This window comes from Podarcis cretensis (genome assembly GCF_951804945.1).
Source record: "Podarcis cretensis genome assembly, chromosome: 5".
NCBI classification, from domain to species: domain Eukaryota; kingdom Metazoa; phylum Chordata; class Lepidosauria; order Squamata; family Lacertidae; genus Podarcis; species Podarcis cretensis.
The window spans coordinates 11,555,357-11,576,674 of NC_137174.1; the positions used below are offsets into that span (position 1 = coordinate 11,555,357).

General features: G+C 47.0%; 1 protein-coding gene and 1 long non-coding RNA gene across 3 annotated transcripts in view; one reads left to right on the forward strand and one right to left on the reverse strand.

Annotated features, from left to right (window-relative positions):
• Positions 1 to 21,318, reverse strand: part of LOC307215809 — a 275,531-nt gene that overhangs the window by 247,049 nt on the left and 7,164 nt on the right. Inside the window, exon 3 of one of the 2 annotated variants that reach the window (XR_013838622.1) lies at positions 1,491 to 1,505. The exons of the other annotated variant lie outside the window; for it this stretch is intronic. This is a non-coding gene — a long non-coding RNA (uncharacterized lncRNA). Of the gene's footprint in view, positions 1 to 1,490; positions 1,506 to 21,318 lie in introns of those variants that run through there. 2 annotated transcript variants of the gene reach the window in all.
• Positions 3,742 to 20,930, forward strand: PAOX (polyamine oxidase). The gene is made up of 7 exons (XM_079975292.1): positions 3,742 to 3,934; positions 7,811 to 8,300; positions 10,020 to 10,219; positions 11,760 to 12,015; positions 16,825 to 16,937; positions 19,480 to 19,637; positions 20,525 to 20,930. The coding sequence occupies exons 1-7, from the start codon at positions 3,757 to 3,759 to the stop codon at positions 20,666 to 20,668; spliced, it is 1,539 nt and encodes a 512-aa protein (XP_079831418.1). The 5' UTR covers positions 3,742 to 3,756; the 3' UTR covers positions 20,669 to 20,930.

Consider the following 21,318-nt stretch of genomic DNA (forward strand, 5'->3'; position numbering starts at 1 on the left):
CCACATTACAGCCATTTAGAGTGCTTCCCCTTTGGAGAAAACATTGAATTATTTATTCCCATTAAAAGCCAACGCACGCCTTATAATCAAGGAAATTCTTTTCCAGCTGCAGCACATTTATCTGCAGTAAGCTGCCAAAGTCTAGGAAGCCTACTCGCATAATTAAGAAATAGTTCCTATTTAATCTCAAGCATATTTCGCCTAGATTTGCCATTTCCTGATTAAGCAACATTTGGGTTAACTTTGTCTACTTTGCGATAGTCCTAGATCTTCCAATCAAGTTCTGCTTCTAAATGCCTAGCAACATTACAATTTAGCAACAGGAGCAGAAATTCAAATCAGCTTCCAGCAGCACATTTTTCAAATAGCTCTTTCATAATCCAGATTAATTTAGCAAATGCCTGAATCCTGCCTTAAGCCCATCTATAGTACTGTTCTGTGCACCAGAAGCTCCTCAATTCTAAATAATACATTCATATGATTGATGTTACAGACGGATCTCAAGAAAAGGTTTGTTCGCAAAAGGTGCTTCCGGACAGTGGCTATTTTGGGGTGGGATTCCATCATATACAGTGGTACCTCAGGTTACATACGCTTCAGGTTACATACGCTTCAGGTTACACACTCCACTAACCCAGAAATAGTGCTTCAGGTTAAGAACTTTGCTTCAGGATGAGAACAGAAATTGTGCTACGGCGGCGCGGCAGCAGCGGGAGGCCCCATTAGCTAAAGTGGTGCTTCAGGTTAAGAACAGTTTCAGGTTAAGAACGGACCTTCAGAACGAATTAAGTACTTAACCCGAGGTACCACTGTACCAGCAAATGCAAGTTTTGCAACTGAAGGTGGTTTGTTTGAACAACAAACCCATTCCCCCCCCACCCGAAAAGCAGGCTTCTTGTGAAAAGGAAGTCAAGAAAATGCACCGGAAAGTGTGTGATAACAATTGTGCCTCCCGTGGCATATAATGTGTCATTGTGTCTAGCTGTTAACCAGAAGGTTGGTGGTTCGAGGCCACCCAGGGACAGCTGTGGGCAGTATTCCTGCACTGCAGGGGGTTGGACTAGATGATCCTCAGGATCCCTTCCAACTCTAAGATTCTATGATGCAATGTTGCATAACCACCCTGCGAGTCATTGACTGTGAATGATCAATCAATAGCCGGCATTGTCTAGCCTCTGCACAAACTTTGTGGAACTAAATCAGGAAGAGTGCTCGATAAACACGTCACTGGATGTGACCACGGATGTAAAGTGCTTGCTGTAAAGCATGGGTAGGCAAACTAAGGCCCCGGGTGCAGGATCCGGCCCAATCGCCTTCTAAATCCGGCCCACAGAAGGTCCAGGAATCAGCGTGTTTTACATGAGTAGAATGTATGCTTTTATTTAAAATGCGTCTCTGGGTTATTTGTGGGGCATTGGAATTCGTTCATTCCCCCTCTCAAAATATAGTCCAGCCCCCCACAAGGTCTGAGGGACAGTGGACTGGCCCCCTGATGAAAAAGTTTGCTGACCCCTGCTGTAAAAGGTAAAGGTAAAGGACTCCTGTACGGTTAAGTCCAGTCAAAGGTAACTATGGGGTTGCAGTGCTCACCACACTTTCAGGCCAAAGAAGCTGGTGTTTGTCCACAGACAGCTTTCCGGGTCATGTGGCCAGCATGACTAGACCACTTCTGGCGCATGGAGACACCATGACGGAAACCAGAGTGCATGGAAACACCGTTTACCTTCCCACCACAGTGGTACCTATTTATCTACTTGCACTGGCATGCTTTCAAACTGCTAGGTTGGCAGGAGCTGGGACAGAGCAACGGGAGCTGACTCTGTCGTGCGGATTCGAACCGCCAACCTTCTGATTGGCAAGCCCAAGAGGCTCAGTGGTTTAGACCACAGCGCCACCCACTGTGTACAGAACATTGGCTCAGAAGGAAGCACAACTGCATTTGTTCTGTGAACCACCCTGAGGCCTCCACGTACAGGGCAGAATATAAATTCAATTAACAGCAAGAGCAGCAACACCACCAAGTCAGTGTGCTTTACTCTCAGGAAAGGACTGCAGCCTTAGGCTCCCTACATTGCACAAAATTGCCCTAGCTTGCAATTAGTACACCTGGGCTTCCAATAATCCAATCACCTGTTTTATTCCTATCAAAACATCTGGGGAAGGGCACAGGGGTCTAAAACACCTTAAGCAGAGGTTGGATGTCTATTTGTCATGGATGCTTCTACGGACATACCTGCATTGCAGGGGGTTGGACTAGAATCAGGCATCCCCAACCTTTGGCCCTCCAGATGTTTTGGACTACAATTCCCATCATCCCTGACCACTGGTCCTGTTAGCTAGGGATCATGGGAGTTGTAGGCCAAAACATCTGGAGGGCTGAAGGTTGGACTAGATGACCTTGGGGTCATCTCTAGCGCGCAAAGAATGACTGAATTGCTCTCCGAGTTTCGAGGTTTTAAGGCGCTTTTATTTAAAAATCACCAGTTTAAAAGGTCCAAGAGAGCAGGCACTCTCGCACTGCACTTATGTTGTCGAAGGCTTGGATTTTGTTGTTGTTTAGTCGTTTAGTCGTGTCCGACTCTTTGTGACCCCATGGACCAGAGCACACCAGGCACTCCTGTCTTTCAAAGCCTCCCGCAGTTTGGTCAAACTCATGCTGGTAGCTTCGAGAACACTGTCCCACCATCTCGTCCTCTGTCGTCCCCTTCTCCTTGTGCCCTCCATCTTTCCCAACATCAGGGTCTTTTCTAGGGAGTCTTCTCTTCTCATGAGGTCGACAAAGTATTGGAGACTCTGCTTTGCTATCTGTCCTTCCAGGGAGCACTCAGGGCTGATTGCTTCAGAATGGAGAGGTTTGATCTTCTTGCAGTCCATGGGACTCTCAAGAGTCTCCCCAGCACCATAATTCAAAAGCATCAATTCTTCAGCGATCAGCCTTTTTTATGGTCCAGCTCTCACTTCCATACATCACTACTGGAAAAACCATAGCTTTAACTATACGGACCTTTGTGATGCCTCTGCTTTTTAAGATGCTGTCTAGGTTTGTCATTGCTTTTCTCCCAAGAAGCAGGCGTCTTTTAATTTCGTGACTGCTGTCACCATCTGCAGTGATCATGGAGCCCAAGAAAGTCAAATCTCTCACTGCCTCCATTTCTTCCCCTTCTATTTGCCAGGATGTGATGGGACCAGTGGCCATGATCTTCGTTTTTTTGATGTTGAGCTTCAGACCATATTTTGCGCTCTCCTCTTTCACCCTCATTAAAAGGTTCTTTAATTCCTCCTCACTTTCTGCCATCAAAGTGGTGTCATCTGCATATCTGAGGTTGTTGATATTTCTTCCGGCAATCTTAATTCCGGTTTGGGACTCATTCAGCCCAGCCTTTGGCATGATGAATTCTGCATATAAGTTAAATCAGCAGGGAGACAATATACAGCCTTGCAGTACTCCTTTCCCAATTTTGAACCAATCAGTTGTTCCATATCCAGTTCTAACTGTAGTTTCCTCTCCCACATAGAGATTTCTAGAGATTTAATTTTTAATTTAATTTTTTTTTAATTTTTTTGCATTTCCCGCTTTCCCACGGTCCTTCCGCGCATCGTCTCCAAGCGCCGCCAGCAGAGCGCACCAGAACCAGAGCGCAGCAGACCGGGGCCAAAGACTTCCGCGTTTCCTCGTGATCACGAGGGTTTTCAAAGCTTGGCCGCCTCCTTCCCGGAAGGGAGCGAGGGACAAGCCGCCTGGCGCCCGGGAGAGCCATGGAGCGGAGGGTCGGGCGAGCTCTTGTCCGGCCGCGGGTGCTGATCGTGGGCGCGGGGCTGGCCGGGCTGGGCGCGGCTCAGCGGCTCCTTCGCCGGGGCGGCCGGCATCTGGGCGGCGTGCGCGTCCTGGAGGCCACGGGCCGAGCCGGGGGCCGCATCCGCTCCGGGAAGCTTCGTAAGAGGCGGCTGGGGCGGCGGGAAGCGGGGCCTGGGGAGAGCGGGGCGGAGGGCGGGCGCAACCCTTCCGCGCAACGCGGACTTTGCGCCCCTTTGCGCTTTTCCCGAGAGAAAACCCGATCATAGAACTGCCGAGTTGGAAGGGACCCTGAGGATCATCTGGTCCAACCCCCTGCCATGCAGGAATGTGCGGCTGGCCCCTATAGGGAGGGATCGAACCTGCAACCTTGGTGTTATCTAACCAACTGAGCAATACTGAAAGGGACGCAGGTGGCGCTGTGGGTTTAAGCCTCAGCGCCTAGGACTTGCCGATCGAAAGGTCGGCGGTTCGAATCCCTGCGGCGGGGTGCGCTCCCGCTGCTCGGTCCCAGCGCCTGCCAACCTAGCAGTTCGAAAGCACCTCCGGGTGCAAGTAGATAAATAGGGACCACTTACCAGCGGGAAGGTAAACGGCGTTTCCGTGTGCGGCTCTGGCTCGCCAGAACAGCGATGTCACGCTGGCCACGTGGCCAGAAGTGTCTCCGGACAGCGCTGGCCCCTGGCCTCTTAAGTGAGATGGGCGCACAACCCCAGAGTCTGTCAAGACTGGCCCGTATGGGCAGGGGTACCTTTACCTTTACCTGAGCAATACTGAAACACGTGTCTCCCCACCCTCCTGGATTCTTGTTGTTGTGTGTTTCCTCATGATTACTTTGGAGTGCTCCCCATCACACACACAGCCTCTAAAAAAATATTCTTTGGGGTCAGCGTCGGATTCCTACCCTCCCTGAGCAGCCCAGAATATTCACATATATTGGCATTCAAGAATGAAAAGGTTTACTTCTCCTATGGTTGATTTGAGGAAAGTGGCTGGAGCGGATGTGTTTCTCAGTTGTTTTTGCTCCCTGCTAGCGTTGCAGGGACGCAGGTGGCGCTGTGGGTTAAAGCCTCAGCGCCTAGGGCTTGCCGATCGAAAGGTCGGCGGTTCGAATCCCTGCGGCGGGGTGCGCTCCCGCTGCTCGGTCCCAGCGCCTGCCAACCTAGCAGTTCGAAAGCACCTCCGGGTGCAAGTAGATAAATAGGGACCGCTTACCAGCGGGAAGGTAAACGGCGTTTCCGTGTGCGGCTCTGGCTCTGGCCAGAGCAGCGATGTCACGCTGGCCACGTGACCCGGAAGTGTCTCCGGACAGCGCTGGCCCCTGGCCTCTTAAGTGAGATGGGCGCACAACCCCAGAGTCTGTCAAGACTGGCCCGTACGGGCAGGGGTACCTTTACCTTTACCTTTACCTTTACTAGCGTTGCAGCTGACTAACTGGCTAAATAAATCAACTAAAATATTTTCATCGGTACTGTGAATTAAGTGGGCAGCTGGGTTTGGGTGTTTTTTCTTTCTTTCAGCAGATTATATTCATTTGATAATGCAACTGACTAATCGAGTGAATCAAACCATTGCAATATAATCTGCTAAGATGTACTGAGTCACTGAGAACGCTCTTTCTTAGCCTGAGCATAGCTGCTGCTCTCATGCTTTTCTGGTTTCTTCACTTTCCCACCCACTTGTGTTCTTGCAAAACAACACCCCCCTCCCCCCCAAAAAAACCAGCACAGCCTTCATCCTCTGCACGTCCTCATCACCGTTGCCAGAGCAGGCAAGCCATGGGGGCAAGCCATGCTTAGTCTCTGTTCCCCAGCCCCAGAAAAGTGCTTTGGAGAGCAGCAGCAGGGCTGAAATTTTACACCTAACCTAAGCAATGTACAGGGACGCGGGTGGCGCTGTGGATTAAACCACAGAGCCTAGGACTTGCTGATCAGAAGGTTGGCAGTTCGAATCCCTGCGACGGGGTGAGTTCCTGTTGTTCAGTCCCTGCTCCTGCCAACCTAACAGTTCGAAAGCACGTCAAAGTGCAAGTAGATAAATAGGTACCGCTCCAGAGGGAAGGTAAACAGCATTTCCGTGCGCTGCTCTGGTTCGCCAGAAGCGGCTTAGTCATGCTGGCCACATGACCTGGAAGCTGTCTGCAGACAAACACCGGCTCCCTCAGCCAATAAAGCGAGATGAGCGCCGCAACCCCAGAGTCGGCCACAACTGGACTTAATGGTCAGGGGTCCCTTTACCTTTAAGCAATGTACACATTAGTGGCTTGAAATTCAGCGTTTTCCCCTGCCCCCCTGCATTTCAAGTTTGGTGAGGAAGTCGGATGGAAACTGGTTTGAGGGGTGTGACATGCACGAAACAGCAGTGTTTCTCAAGAAACTACAGGATAGCCGTGAATTGTGCATATGGCTTCAAATACGGGGATGAATCATAACGTATCCATAGCCCTAGTTTCAGGTGGTACTGTGTGTTCTCCATCTTCTCCCCCTCTGCCCATTTGCTCTCTTGCCTAAAAACAAAGATCTGCTTCTTACATTATAGTCTCCAGCAGTTTTGACTGGGGGCGGATGGATGCAGGCAACCTAGACCATGGGTAGGCAAACTAAGGCCCAGGGGCTGGATGCAGCCCAATTGCCTTCTAAATCCAGCCCACAGACGGTCCGGGAATCAGTGTGTTTTTACATGCGTAGAATGTGTGCTTTTATTTAAAATGCATCTCTGGGTTATTTGTGGGGCATAGGAATTCGTTCATTCCCCCACCCCACCCCACCCCAAAAATAGTCCGGCCCCTCACAAGGTCTGAGGGACAGTGGACCGGACCCCTGCTGAAAAAGTTTGCTGACCCCTGACCTAGACAAAGGATCACTCCGGTGTTGCTGAAGGGGAAGAATAGGCATGGCCAGAACTCTCCACAACAAACTGCTGCTGATTTTGGCAACAGTAGCAGTAAATAAAGCCTGCGCAGAATTCGGCGCTGCTCAGTGCAACAACAACAACAACAATAACTTATTTATACCCCGCCCATCTGGCTGGGTTTCCCCAGCCACTCTGGGCAGCTTCCAACAAAATATTAAAATACAATAGACTATTAAACATTAAAAGCTTCCCTAAGCAGGGCTGCCTTCAGATGCCTTCTAAAAGTCTGGTAGTTGTTCTCTTTGACATCTGGTGGGAGGGCATTCCACAAGGCGGGTGCCACTATCAAGAAGGCCCTCTGCCTGGTTCCCTGTAACTTGGCTTCTCGCAGTGAGGGAACCGCCAGAAGGCCCTCGGCGCTGGACCTCAGTGTCTGGGCCTCTTTGGCAGGAGACTGCATTGGAGAACAGCAAACTCATTCTCAGCGGGGTGTGTGAGGAGCCTCTAGGTTTGCAGAAACACAGAACAAATTAGAAAACTAATAATAATAATTTTATTATTTATACCCCCTCCCATTTGGCTGGGTTTCCCCAGCCACACTGGGCGGATTAAAGCATATACAGTGGTGCCTTGGTTCTCAAACTCAATCCGTTCAACTTCCAAAACCAAGGCGTGGCTTCTGATTGGCTGATTGTCCCCGGAAACAATGCCAACAGCCGAAACGGATGTTCGACTTCTGAAAAACGTTCGCAAACGGGAACACTTAACTCTGGGTTTGTGGCATTCGGGAGCCAATTTGTTCGTCGACTAAGCCTTTCGGGAACCAATGTACCACTGTATAAAACAAAAAAGGTAAGGAGACAAAAACTGCCCAGTCAAGATGTAAGCATGTTGTGGGAAGAAGGGGAGGTGCAAAAGGATGGACAGAATAGAGCTTTTTGGAAGAGGGCATGGCTGGCTGGAGCCCTGAGCATTTTGCCGTTTGCAAATTTACAAGCACTCCTGCTGAGGGTTTTCCAAAATCTGAAGGCTCCAAGCATCTGAGAGCTGTGGTTTTCCTCCTTGTCTGATAGCTGTAATAAGCAGGCCTTAAAATATTAGTCTCTTTGAGGCTTGATGCTGTGGAAACATTGGAAAGCTGATTCTTTCCTTCCTTCCTTCTAGGAGGTAAGGTGATTGAGATAGGTGCCCACTGGATTCACGGGCCCTCCAAGGAGAACCCTGTCTTCCAGCTGGCATCGGAGCATGGACTCCTGGATGAGGCCGCCATGTCTGAGGAAAACCAGCAGGTGGAAATCGGGGGCCACCCCTTGGGGCCTTCGGCCTGCTTCTCCAGTCGGGGCCAGTTGCTAAGTCCCGACGTCCTTGACTCCATGGGGTTGCTCTTCTTCGCTCTCTTGGAAGAAGCACGCGAGTTCATGCATGTGGCCAAAGTGCCAGTGCCCAGCGTGGGCGAATACCTGAAAGAGGCGATTGCTCGGAAGGTGAGAGAATGGTCAGATGATGAGGAGACCAAGCGGCTGAAGCTGGCCGTCCTCAACTTATTCTTCAAGCTGGAATGCTGCGTGAGTGGGACTCACAGCTTGGACCTGGTGGCTTTGGGGCCCTTCGGGGAGTACACCATGCTTCCTGGCTTGGACTGCACGTTTCCCAAGTGAGTGGTTGCCCGCTTAAAGGTAAAGGTAAAGGGACCCCTGACCATTTGGTCCAGTCGTGACCGACTCTGGGGTTGCGGCACTCATCTCGCTTTACTGGCCGAGGGAGCCGGTGTACAGCTTCCGGGTCATGTGGCCAGCATGACTAAGCCGCTTTTGGCGAACCAGAGCAGCGTACGGAAACACAATTTACCTTCCCGCTGGAGCGGTACCTATTTTATCTACTTGCACTTGGACGTGCTTTCGAACTGCTAGGTTGGCAGGAGCTGGGACCGAGCAACGGGAGCTCACCCCGTCACGGGGATTCGAACCGCTGACCTTCTGATCGGCAAGTCCTAGGCTCTGTGGTTTAACCCACAGCGCCACCCACGCTTGGCTCTCATTAAATAATAGGTTGGCTTCTTTAGTTCCCTTGGGGATGGGCTGATCGGACATCTCGGCTGTGGCTTGACTTTGCAAGTGGAACATGGGTGGCGCTGTGGTCCAAACCACTGAGCCTCTTGGGTAGGGGTAGGCAACCTAAGGCCCGGGGGCCAGATGCGGCCCAATCACCTTCTCAATCCAGCCCATGGACGGTCCGGGAATCAGCGTGTTTTTACATGAGTAGAATGTGTCCTTTTATTTAAAATGCATCTCAGGGTTATTTGTGGGGCATAGGAATTCGTTCAATTTCCCCCCCCCCAAAAAAAAATATAGTCCAACCCACCACATGGTCTGAGGGATGGTGGACCGGCCCACGGCTGGAAAAGGTTGCTAACCCCTGCTCTTGGGCTTCCATCTCCTGCCAACCTAGCAGTTCTAAAGCACGCCAGTGCAAGTAGAAAAATAGGTACCACTCCGGCGGGAAGATAAACAGCATTTCCGTGCGCTCTGGCACTCGTCACAGCGTCCCGTTGCTCCAGAAGCAGTTTAGTCATGCTGGCCACATGACCCGGAAAGCTGTCTGTGGACAAACGCCTGCTCCCTCAGTCTGAAAGCGAGATGAGCACCACAACCCCATAGTCGCCTTTGACTGGACTTAACCATCTAGGGAACCTTTACCTTTACATTTACTTTGCACATGTAACTTTACGGAGGACATGTTTTTTCCTGGGGTGGAAAGTTTGTTTGTTTCTTCATTGCAGGCCCAGTTGCATTGCCGTTCCTCCCAGTAGTGGATAAATGTAAGATGTGATTAATAAACTCAAGCAGACAATGGTCTGGATTAGAAAGGGCCACAGCTTTATTGATTAGATATAGGGGATATTTGGCTCAGGCCCCCACAGAAAAAATAAAAGTAATTATTTTTTTTAAGGTAAGGAAACTCAGTTCCCACCCCCCAGTTCCTGCTAAAAAGACCAACAACCCTGATTTTATTTCCCTTTCCCTCACTTGTTCTAGACCTCATCTCGCTTCCCATTGTGAGCAAACTACCCCTATGTGGGGGAGGGAAAGGAATTTCCTTGACATCTGGTGGGAGGGTGTTCCACAGGGCGGGCGCCACTACCAAGAAGGCCCTCTGCCTGGTTCCCTGTAACCTCACTTCTCGCAGGGAGGGAACCGCCAGAAGGCCCTCAGAGCTGGACCTCAGTGTCTGGGCTGAACGATGGGGGTGGAGATGCTCCTTCAGGTATACTGGGCGGAGGCCGTTTAGGGCTTTAAAGGTCAGCACCAACACTTGTGCTTGGAAACATGTCCAAGACCAGGCTACCTCATTCTGTCTTGCTTCTCCTCTGTAGTGGTTACGAGGGCCTCATAGACTGCTTGATGGCATCTCTGCCCAAAGGGACTGTGCAGTTTGACAAGCCAGTGAGCACAGTTCACTGGAGTAGTTCCTGCTTGGAAGAGGCTCCCACAGGCCGAACCTTCGGAGTCCAGGTGGAATGTGAAGATGGCGAGAAGTTCTTCGCAGACCATGTCATCGTCACCGTGCCTCTAGGTGAAATTTCCTTGGCTTTCTGATTCTCAGCTCCAGCTGCCAGATGTCTTCTAAAAGTCAGATAGCTGTTTATTTCCTTGACATCTGATGGGAGGGTGTTCCACAGGGCGGGCGCCACTACCAAGTAGGCCCTCTGCCTGGTTCCCTGTAACCTCACTTCTCGCAGGGAGGGAACCGCCAGAAGGTCCTCAGAGCTGGACCTCAGTGTCTGGGCTGAACGATGGGGGTGGAGATGCTCCTTTAGGTACACAGGGCCAAAGCCGTTTAGGGCTTTAAAGGTCAGCACCAACGGTGCTGTGGGTTAAACCACAGAGCCTAGGACTTGCTGATCAGAAGGTCGGTGGTTCGAATCCCCGTGATGGGGTGAGCTCCCGTTGCTTGGTCCCTGCTCCTGCCAACCTAGCAGTTCGAACGCGCGTCAAAGTGCAAGTAGATAAATAGGTACCGCTCCGGCGGGAAGGTAAACGGCGTTTCCATGCGCTGCTCTGTTTCGCCAGAAGCGGCTTAGTCCTGCTGGCCACATGACCCGGAAGCTGTACGCCGGCTCCCTCGGCCAGTAAAGCGAGATGAATGCCGCAACCCCAGAGTCGGTCATGACTGGACCAAATGGTCAGGGGTCTCTTTACCTTTACCAACACTTTGAACTGTGCTCGGAAATGTACTGGGAGCCAATGTAGGTCTTTCAGGACCGGTGTGATATGGTCTCGACTGCCCCTCCCAGTCACTAGTCCAGCTGCCACATTCTGGATTAGTTGTAGCTTCCGATTCACCTTCAAAGTTAGCCCCACGTAGAGCGCATTGCAGTAGTCCAAGCGGGAGATAACCAGGGCATGTACCTACTGAACGAAGGTAGAATTCGCACCAGCTTCTCTGCCCAGTTTTACCTCAGGCATATTTGTTCCCCAGAAGTTTGCCAGAAGGGAATGAGTCCGTTGGGCGGAAAAGTTTCCCTGTCCTTGATCTTGTGGCGTTTTTGCTTATGGCTTCAAAGAGAGATCCACTCCCCTAAGTCGTGGTTTGTTTTCCAGCAGCAGGAACTTAAAGGTAAAGGTAAAGGTACCCCTGCCCGTACGGGCCAGTCTTGACAGACTCTGGGGTTGTGCGCCCATCTCACTCAAGAGGCCAGGGGCCAGCGCTGTCCGGAGACACTTCCGGGTCACGTGGCCAGCGTGACATCGCTGCTCTGGCAAGCCAGAGCCGCACACGGAAACGCCGTTTACCTTCCCGCTGGTAAGCGGTCCCTATTTATCTACTTGCACCCGGAGGTGCTTTCGAACTGCTAGGTTGGCAGGCGCTGGGACCGAGCAGCGGGAGCGCACCCCGCCGCAGGGATTCGAACCGCCGACCTTTCGATCGGCAAGTCCTAGGCGCTGAGGCTTTAACTTGGTCGGTAACAAATCCAGAACTCTTCTGTAAATCCTATGGGGAGATTATTTTTCCCCCAGTGCTTACTAAAGCGTTTGTATAGTCTGGTCCTGGGTGCATTCCCCCAAAGTCTGTTCTTTTACTAATGTCTGTCATGTCTTTTCCTTCTCCCTAGGTTTCCTCAAAGAACACGGAGAAACCTTTTTCAACCCGCCGCTTCCGTCCCGGAAGACGGCTGCAATTGAGAAGCTGGGCTTTGGGACAAACAACAAAATCTTTGTGGAATTTGAGCAGCCGTTCTGGGAGCCGGACTGTCAGGTGGTTGAGGTGGCGTGGGATGGAGAATCACCCCTGGCTGAGCCACCTGCCGATTTGGAGGCTATTTGGTACCAGAAGATTGCTGGCTTTGTGGTTCTCCATCCGGCAGAGAGGTACATGGGAAAGACAGGCTGGAATAGGTTGCAGGGCAGGCCATTGGGGTAGCTGTCGTTTGAACAAGTCATTTGAAGAAGTGTGCATGCACACGAAAGCTCATACCAATAACAAACTTAGTTGGTCTCTAAGGTGCTACTGGAAGGAATTATTATTATTATTATTATTATTATTATTATTATTATTATTATTATTATTTTGTTTGAACACAGGGAGCTTATCACATGCAGATCAGGCAAACAAGTTGGGTCTTTGCATTAAACCGGGGTGGATTTGATTTAAATCAATTTGAATTTTTATTTTTGGGGGGAGTTCAGTGTTTGTTTGTTTTTTGCTTTTTTAAAAAGATTTTTATTGATACAGCAAGAAGTAAGAAAAAAACACAAATACCAAATTATATAACCATAGACACATAATTTTCTTAGCAAACAATAAAACATATATTGGTCTTAACACTAAAGACCCAACCTCCCATCTATTCCATATTTTGATTTCATATTACTTATTGCCAATACACACTTTTATCATAATTAAACTTTTTCTTAATATATCTAATTTCTTATATCTACCTTGCAATTATTACTGAAGTTCCTCGAATGCTGTAACAGAATTTAAACTACTATATTTATTTTTCAGATATTCTTTGAAAACCTCCTATTTTGAAACAAATTCCTGTTTTGTAAATCAATTCGATTTAAATCACCATTTAAATCACTAGTCAGTAAGACTTGATTTAAATCATATTTTTTTACAGAAAGACTCATTCTTGCTGTTATACTACTACTTATCAAACCTTTATTAGGCATTATGTTGGTAAAACCATAAAAGGAAAATAACATATAAAAGCCTTGAGATATATATAAAAAGGCAGGAGTTGGCTACATACAAATATAAATATATACATATAGAATCAGTGGTTTTCCTTGTTAACCTGCTCCTTGGAGGACTGCTGCCAAAAACTCGGCTACCCCCGCCGTTACCCTTTGGTCAGCGTCGGATAGGTAGAGTCCCACACATTCAGCTTGCTGGGGTTCCAGACCACCCGAAAGGGGGGACAGCACGCGTTGACGGAGCGTACTGTACAATGGGCAATGAAAGAGGATATGCTCTACAGTGTCCGGGACATTCATAGAACATCTGCAGAATCTCTTGCTTCTGGGAATGTTTTGATATCTTCCCCAGACAAATGCTGAGGGAAAAACATTCAAACGGGCCAGCATAAAAGCCCTACGTTGGGCTGGGATTATTAATTTAGAGACGTAATTGGCTCTGCAATCTAAGATATTTAAATCGTAGAATCTGGGGGAGCAAATTTTGTTTACAGCTGCCATAATATTTTGTCTCTCGACATCCTTTAGTCTAGTTAGGATATTATGGAGAATATATTGCTCATTAGAATTGTACAGGAGCTCCAGCTCGATGCCTAAAGATTCAATTTTTTTTTCAAGGTGCTGATACCATCTTGATTTAAAAGGGTCTTTGAGCAAATCAGCGAGCAGACTTGAAGGAGGGCAGCGAAAATGGCAGCGTAACCAATACTTTATTGAGGTGGACCATGCCCAGTATTCCATTGTGTGTATGCCTATTTCTGCACACATTGTTTCATATTTGATCATAAGAGGGAGTCCAAGAATACGTCTCAAAAAGCTGGAGTGAATCTTTTTTATATCACTGTTATATGCTTGGACCCATAGCGGGATACCATAGAATATCTGGGATTGCACTTTTGCTTGAAATATCTGATTGGCCGCAGGAATAAATTGATTACCTTTCTGATAATAAAAACGGGCAACTGCTGATGAGATGCACTTTGCCTGTTTTATGGCATTTGTGCGATGGGTTGCCCACCCTAAGTTGCTCTGGAATAAGATTCCCAGATATCTATGGATTTTCACTTGTTGGATTTCTTGCCCTCTTATTTTCCATTTCTCTAATTTCCAACCATTCGAGAAGACCAAAATTTTTGTCTTCTCATAATTTATAGAGAGTTTGTTACATTCGCAGTAAAGGATCAGTGAAGATATAAGACGTTTCAGACCCAAGCTCGTTAGTGATAGTAAGACAGCATCGTCTGCGTATAATAAGAGAGGAACTGGTTTCTGATTGAGTTTAGGGGCATGTGATTCTATTTTTTGAAGGTAATCTGGCAAGTCTGATAAAAATAAATTAAATAGAAAGGGGGCAAGAATACACCCTTGTTTTACCCCTTTCGAGTTTGGGATGTCTGAGGAGAGGTGACCTTTGGTGTTAAGTTTGACTTGACAGGTATTGGAAGAATGTAGATTTTGCATTAGAATCAATAAGCGCTGATCAATTTTTAATTCTGTGAGTTTCCTCCACAACTTTGGGCGGTCAATTGAGTCGAATGCACCACGAAAATCTACAAAAGCAGCGTATATCTTAGATTGCCTTTGGGATCTGTATTTTTCAACCAGATGCATAAGTGTAAGACAGTGGTCTAGAGTAGAGCAACCTTTGGAGAAACCTATTTGTTCTTTCCCTGGTAAATTTAGATTTTTCATCCAGGTAAGAAGTTTAGATAAGAGGTGCTTAGCGTAGATTTTCCCTATCACTGATAGTAGGCTTATCGGTCTATAATTCCTTGGTTCTTTTGGGTCGCCATTTTTAAAGATTGGAATAATTATTGATCTTAACCATATCTCAGGTATGGTCCCATATTTATCTATAAGAGTAAACAATTGAGCTAAGGGTTCTGCCCACCAATCTATATAGGTCTTAAATAGTTCTATTGGTAGACCGTCTGGCCCAGGAGATTTCCCCGATTTGAAGTTTTTAACTATCTCTCTAATTTCCTCTTCCTCTACCCTTGGCCACTCCTGGAGTTTATTAATTTTATTTTTAATGGTTTCATTTCCTTTAGGTTCACCGTGTAGATTGTTAAATACAGATGTAAAGTATTGGGACCATTTGGATTCTGCAATTGGTGGCAGAGTTAGTTGATTTTCGGCTTTCAGTCCTCCGTACACTAGGCTCCAGAACGCTTTGTTGTTTTTACTCTGAATTGAGTCGAATAATTGTAGCCATTTTTGGGTTGCGTTATAATCTTAATATTTACAACCAGAGGGAGGTTTCATTTTTGGAATAATAAATTTTCAGAGTAGTTTTTACAGTTACATCAGAAATTACTGATTTGGTTATACTTTTAGAAATACACAGACAGATAATTATGACATTATTGTGAGGTTTAATAAGTTAACTGTTTATATTTGGACAACTTTTCTGCTGTACTTTATTGGAAGGAGAAACATAATCATTTCCTGAATAACAATTTAAACAATTTAACTCAAGCAATAACATTATTGCATATGTATACATGTTTGTTAACCGATGTGGTTAAAATTTTTTTAAAAAAATAAAATAAAAACTCAGACTGAGTTTTAGCACACATGAAAAACTTAAAACAAATCCTTATTTCCTGATGAAAAGCCTTTGGACTATAATGTAACTTAAATAGAAAACTATCTTTAGAAAGATTTTTCCTCCAAAAGCATTTTATTTTAAAAATCTGATTTAAATTTTAAAAAATTGATTTAAATAAAAAATATCTCTTTTTTTGTTTGTTTTTTAAATCCACCCTGCATTAAATTGATGTGGGGTTATCAGCAAACTTTGGTGCAGCATTTCTGTGGCGGCTGAGACATGCAAACAAAAATATAGAAAGAAAGAATCCAAAAAAGGAGATGCAGATGTATTTGGCAGGACTTAGGAGAGCTAGACCTTCTCTGGACCTCAGAGCTCCTGACCTCTAGCCTGGATGACTTGATTACACAAATTTGCTGGAAAAAAATCAGATATGCCAAATGAATTCTTTACACCAAAGAAGAGGTACTCGTGTATGAGAGGTTATTTCAAGAGGACAAATAGCTCAGTCAGTAGAGCATGAGACTCTTAATCTCAAGGTTGTGGGTTCAAGTCACATGTCGGATGAAATATTCCTGCATCGCAGGGGATTGGACTAGATGACCCTCGGGGTCTCTTCCAACGCTACAGTTCTATGATTCTAGAAGCTGTGTTAAATAGCAGTAACAAAGCAAGTGGCTTTTAGCTTGCTGATTAAATAGTAGCAGTGCACCAGAACCCACTAGTGCTCAGGAAAGAACCCCAATAGTGTTAAGTTGTGGGTGAACATATCAGACGACACAGTGATTCTTCAAACAGCTCTTGTGTATTCAGAGGCCAGAACAGAACTGAGCTGAAGGGCTCAGTCAGCCTGCTTATATAGAGCTCCAGTACCACGTTACTGTAACAACTTTCCAAAACTATCCAATCACTGAACGTCACTTTCGATCCTTCATTTGCATAACTATCGACAGGATCCCCCTGCTGGCCCAGGGTGAGAACTTCAGTACATAACAAATAGGAACTTCAGCCCAAAGCTACAGAAACGTCAACAAGAATAATTAAAAATTTTGTGATTTCTATCTTGTATTTTTGTGTTGTGAACCGCCCTGGGATCTATGGATGAAGGGTGGTATGCAAATTTTAAAAATGTATAAGAATCAACTCCATACAATTTTACAGAGAAATGGCCAGCACACCACCAATAATAAAAATAATCTGGGAAACTCTAAGCCACTTAGGCTGTGCGCTGTCCTCTTAGGTAAATTGCTCTAAATCATTGGGAAAACTGTTAGAATAGGTAAGAATAAAGTGTGTGTATGAACATATAACGTTGAAATCTACTTTCATAAATCTACCACTTCCAAAAAATGGATTTTTATGAAGATGAAAGTAATAGGACCAGCATCTGTGGACTCTACAAAGCCTTTCTCCTTTTACCATACTAGATACGGACATATCTTATGTGGCTTCATTGCTGGGAAAGAAGCTGAATTCATGGAAACCCTCACAGACGCAGAAGTCCTTTCTGCATTAACAGAAGTATTTCGTAGAGCAACAGGTACGCATGACTTCTTAGCTGTTCGCAAGCTTCGGAACAAGGGGTGCAAAAACGATGTGTTATTCTGTTAAAACTGCTGGCCTAAGTTTTGCAAAATGTCTTCTTAATTTTGGATGATGATGATGATGATGATGATGATGATGATGATGATGATGATATATTATGTGTACCCCGCCCATCTGGCTGGGTTTCCCCAGCCACCCTGGGCGGCTTCCAGCAAAATATTAAAATACATTAATTCATCAAATATTAAAAGCTTCCCTAAACAGGGCTGCCTTCAGATGTCTTCTAAAAGTCTGGTAGTTGTTGTTCTCTTTGACATCTGGTGGGAGGGCGTTCCACAGGGTGGGCGCCACTACCGAGAAGGCCCTCTGCCTGGTTCCCTGTAACTTGGCTTCTCGCAGTGAGGGAACCGCCAGAAGGCCCTCAGTGCTGGACCTCAGTGTCCGGGCAGAATGATGGGGGTGGAGACGCTCCTTCAGATATACTGGACCAAGGCTGTTTAGGGCTTTAAAGGTCAGCACCAACACTTTGAATTGTGCTTGGAAACGTACTGGGAGCCAATGTAGGTCTTTCAAGACCGGTGTTGTGTGGTCTCTGCGGCCCCCCCCCAGTCACTAGTCTAGCTACCGTGTTCTGGATTAGTTGTAGTTTCCGGGTCACCTTCAAAGGTAGCCCCATGTAGAGCGCGTTGCAGTAGTCCAAGCGGGAGATAACCAGAGCATGCACCACTCTGGCGAGACAGTCCGCGGGTAGGTAGGGTCTCAGCCTGCGGACCAGATGGAGCAGGTAGACAGCTGCCCTGGACACAGAATTGACCTGCGCCTCCATGGACAGTTGCGAGTCCAAAATGACTCCCAGGCTGCGCACCTGGTCCTTCAGGGGCAGAGTTACCCCATTCAGGACCAGGGAGTCCTCCACACCTGCCCACCCTGTCTCCCCAAAACAGTACTTCTGTCTTGTCAGGATTCAACCTCAATCTCTTAGCCGCCATCCATCCTCCAACTGCCTCCAGACACTCACACAGGACCTTCACCGCCTTCACTGGTTCTGATTTGAAAGAGAAATAGAGTGTCAAGAAGGTGCCCAATAGATTATCCCAACCTATCTTCTCTGAAAACTAGGTATTTATGGCAAAGATATTCAGATATTCTCTACTTTTGAGAATGCAGGTCGAAAGCTTTAGGAGTGTGAGATGAAAAAGTGACTGACAAGATGATCTACTCTATGTTATCCTGAGATGGGGTTCCTCAGTTGTATGGGGGGTGCAGATTCATTGATACTCCCTAAAACCAGGCTCAGGTGGTTTTTAATTGCAGAACTGAGGGTCTCAAAAGCCAATCACAACCCATGCTTTGTACCTGGAAACTCTTTGGCTGTTGCTGAGGCTGATGGGAGTTGGAGTCTGACAACATTTGGAGACACACACAAGTTTCCTTGCCCCTGCTGTACACAATTCCTGTGTCCCCGTTTTTCTTTGAATTGTCAAATCTTAGTTAAACCTGATGAAGCCGAAGTAGTCTGTTCTCACTGGAAGAACCGTTTTAGTTCAGGTTTGGTGCTGCTTATCTAAAAAGGTAAAGGACCCCTGACAGTTAAGTCCAGTCGCGAATGACTCTGGGGTTGCGGCGCTCATCTCATCTCGCTTTACTGACCAAGGGAGCTGGTGTTTGTCCGCAGACAGTTTTTCCGGGTCATGTGGCCAGCATGACGAAGCCGCTTCTGGCAAAACCAGAGCAGTGCACGGAAACGCTGTTTACCTTCCCGCCGGGGTGGTACCTATTTATCTACTTGCACTTTGATGTGCTTTCGAACTGCTAGGTTGGCAGGAGCAGGGACCGAGCAATGGGAGCTTACCCCGTTGCGGGGATTTCAACCGCTGACCTTCTGATTGGCAAGTCCTAGGCTCAGTGGTTTAGACCACAGCGCCACCTGCGTCCCGTCTTTCACTAATATACAATAAATAAATAATATTCAATAAAAAAGGTAAAGGACCCCATAACAATAAATAAATAATATTCAATAAAAAAGGTAAAGGACCCCATAACAGTTAAGTCCAGTCAAAGGCAACTATGGGGTTGCGGCGCTCATCTCGCTTTACTGGCCGAGGGAGCCGGCGTTTGTCCGCAGACAGCTTTCCAGGCCATGTGGCCAGCATGACTAAGCCGCTTCTGGCGAAACCAGAGCAGTGCACGGAAATGCTGTTTACCTCCCCGCCGGGGTGGTACCTATTTATCTACTTGCACTTTGACGTGCTTTCAAACTGCTAGGTTGGCAGGAGCTGGGACTGAGTAATGGGAGCTCATCCCGTCACGGGGATTTGAACTGCTGAACTTCTGATCGGCAAGCCCAAGGCTCAGTGGTTTAGATCACAGCGCCATCCGCGTCCCTTGCTGCTTATCTAGCCATGTCCCAGTGTCCTGGGTAAATTGGCTGAAGTGGCTTGCTTAACACAGCCATCTTGTGATGTTAAAAAGGTACTTCATTTGAAATTGGGGCTAGCAGGCAAGATACTCACCCGCTCTCTGTGCACTTGGGACAGGAAATCCACAACTTGCTCCTCCAAGGAACATCCTGTGCTCGAAATGGTACAGCGAGCCTTACACCAAAGGATCCTACAGTTACGTGGCTGTTGACAGCTCCGGAGATGACATAGATTCCCTTGCTCAACCCCTTCCTGAAGACACATCTGATTCCAAGGTAACCCATTCTGAATTTCTGGCTGTATTGGAGCTTGTGTCTATCAGCATCTGTTGAAATATCCACAAGCCACGACACACCCCGTGTTTGTTTGTTTGTTTGTTTATTGATATTGTTTATTGTTTGTTTGTTTATTTATTGTTTGTTTATTGATTGACTTTATATACCACCCTATCGGAACGTCCACAAGCCACAACACACCCCCTGTTTGTTTGTTGAATTTATCTACTGCCCTATACCCTGGGAGTCTCAGGGTGGTTCACAAAATAAAATCACGATATAAAACCACAAAATACATAATAAAAACAACAACCCAATAGCCCCCTCCCCCCCAAAAAAACACGTTTTAAAAGGGCATAGGATGTAAATCAGATCAACCAAAGGCCTGGTTAAAAAGGAACGTTTTTGCCTGGTGCCTAAAGGTGTACAGTGGTACCTTGGGTTACAGACGCTTCAGGTTACAGACTCCGCTAACCCAGAAATAGTACCTTGGGTTAAGAACTTTGCTTCAGGATGAGAACAGAAACCGCACGGCGGTGGCAGCAGCGGGAGGCCCCATTAGCTAAAGTGTTACCTCAGGTTAAGAACAGTTTGAGGTTAAGAACGGACCTCCAGAACAAATTAAGTTCTTAACCCGAGGTACCACTGTATAATGAAGGCGCCAGGCAGATTTCCCTGGGGAGAGCATTCCACAGGTGGGGGGCCACTGCAGAGAAGGCCCCGTTCTTGAGTTGCCACACTCCGGACTTCTCCAGGAGGCGGCACACGAAGGACGTTGCGTTAACAGAGACATTGTTTGATTTTCCACGCCTCTCGACTTTTTTGCCTCCCACTAACAGGTTTTCACCCAAACAGGGCTAAACTAATACTGCTATCTCTTGTTGCAGCCGCCACAGGTTCTGTTTGCGGGAGAAGCCACACATCGCACGTTCTATTCAACTACTCATGGTGCCTTGTTGTCAGGCTGGAGAGAAGCAGATCGTCTTCTCGACATCTACGATACATCCGACTCTCCACATGCTGCATTGTAAGCCGGAAGCTGAGATAGCAGCAGTTTCTTTTCCTGCTCCCAAGTAATCATTAAAAGTGGTATGTCAGTATAACTACTGCCCCCTGCATCCAGTTTTTTTTAATCGAGATAAAAATGCCTTGGAGGAATAATTTCTCTCGATCGCTGGAATCACAGTTGCAAAACGACATAATTTCCACTGTGTGCAACAAATAACATCCAGTGTTAATGATTAGCCAGCTCCCTGTTTTCTGGTCCTGGAATATAATTTCTTACCCTTGAAAGCACTGAGCTGAATCTTTGCATTTGTTTTCTCATACTGAGGCAGTGTGGTACTTCGTTAAATTTTGTCGGTGATCACACGAAAACATCAAAGAGACATTCATCTCACACCCCTCTCGAAACAGGTGCCATAGAATAACTTAAACAAATTTTACCACATTTCCAGTGTGCTATGTATTTTAGTATATTGGGAGCAGGCAACCCTGTAGGGCATGGGTAGGCAAACTAAGGCCCAGGGGGCCAGATCTGGCCCAATCGCCTTCTCAACCTGGCCCATAGACGGTCCGGGAATCAGCATGTTTTTACATGAGTAGAATGTGTCCTTTTATTTAAAATGCATCTCTGGGTTATTTGTGGGGCCTGCCTGGTGTTTTTACATGTGTAGAATGT

Excerpts from the sequence above, each read along its gene's own strand:
- PAOX (XM_079975292.1), top strand. The coding sequence starts at position 3,757 with ATGGAGCGGAGGGTCGGGCGAGCTCTTGTCCGGCCGCGGGTGCTGATC. Across the intron at positions 10,220-11,759 it reads CATCGTCACCGTGCCTCTAG|GTTTCCTCAAAGAACACGGA; the intron begins GTGAAATTTCCT and ends CCTTCTCCCTAG. Across the intron at positions 19,638-20,524 it reads AAGACACATCTGATTCCAAG|CCGCCACAGGTTCTGTTTGC; the intron begins GTAACCCATTCT and ends CTCTTGTTGCAG.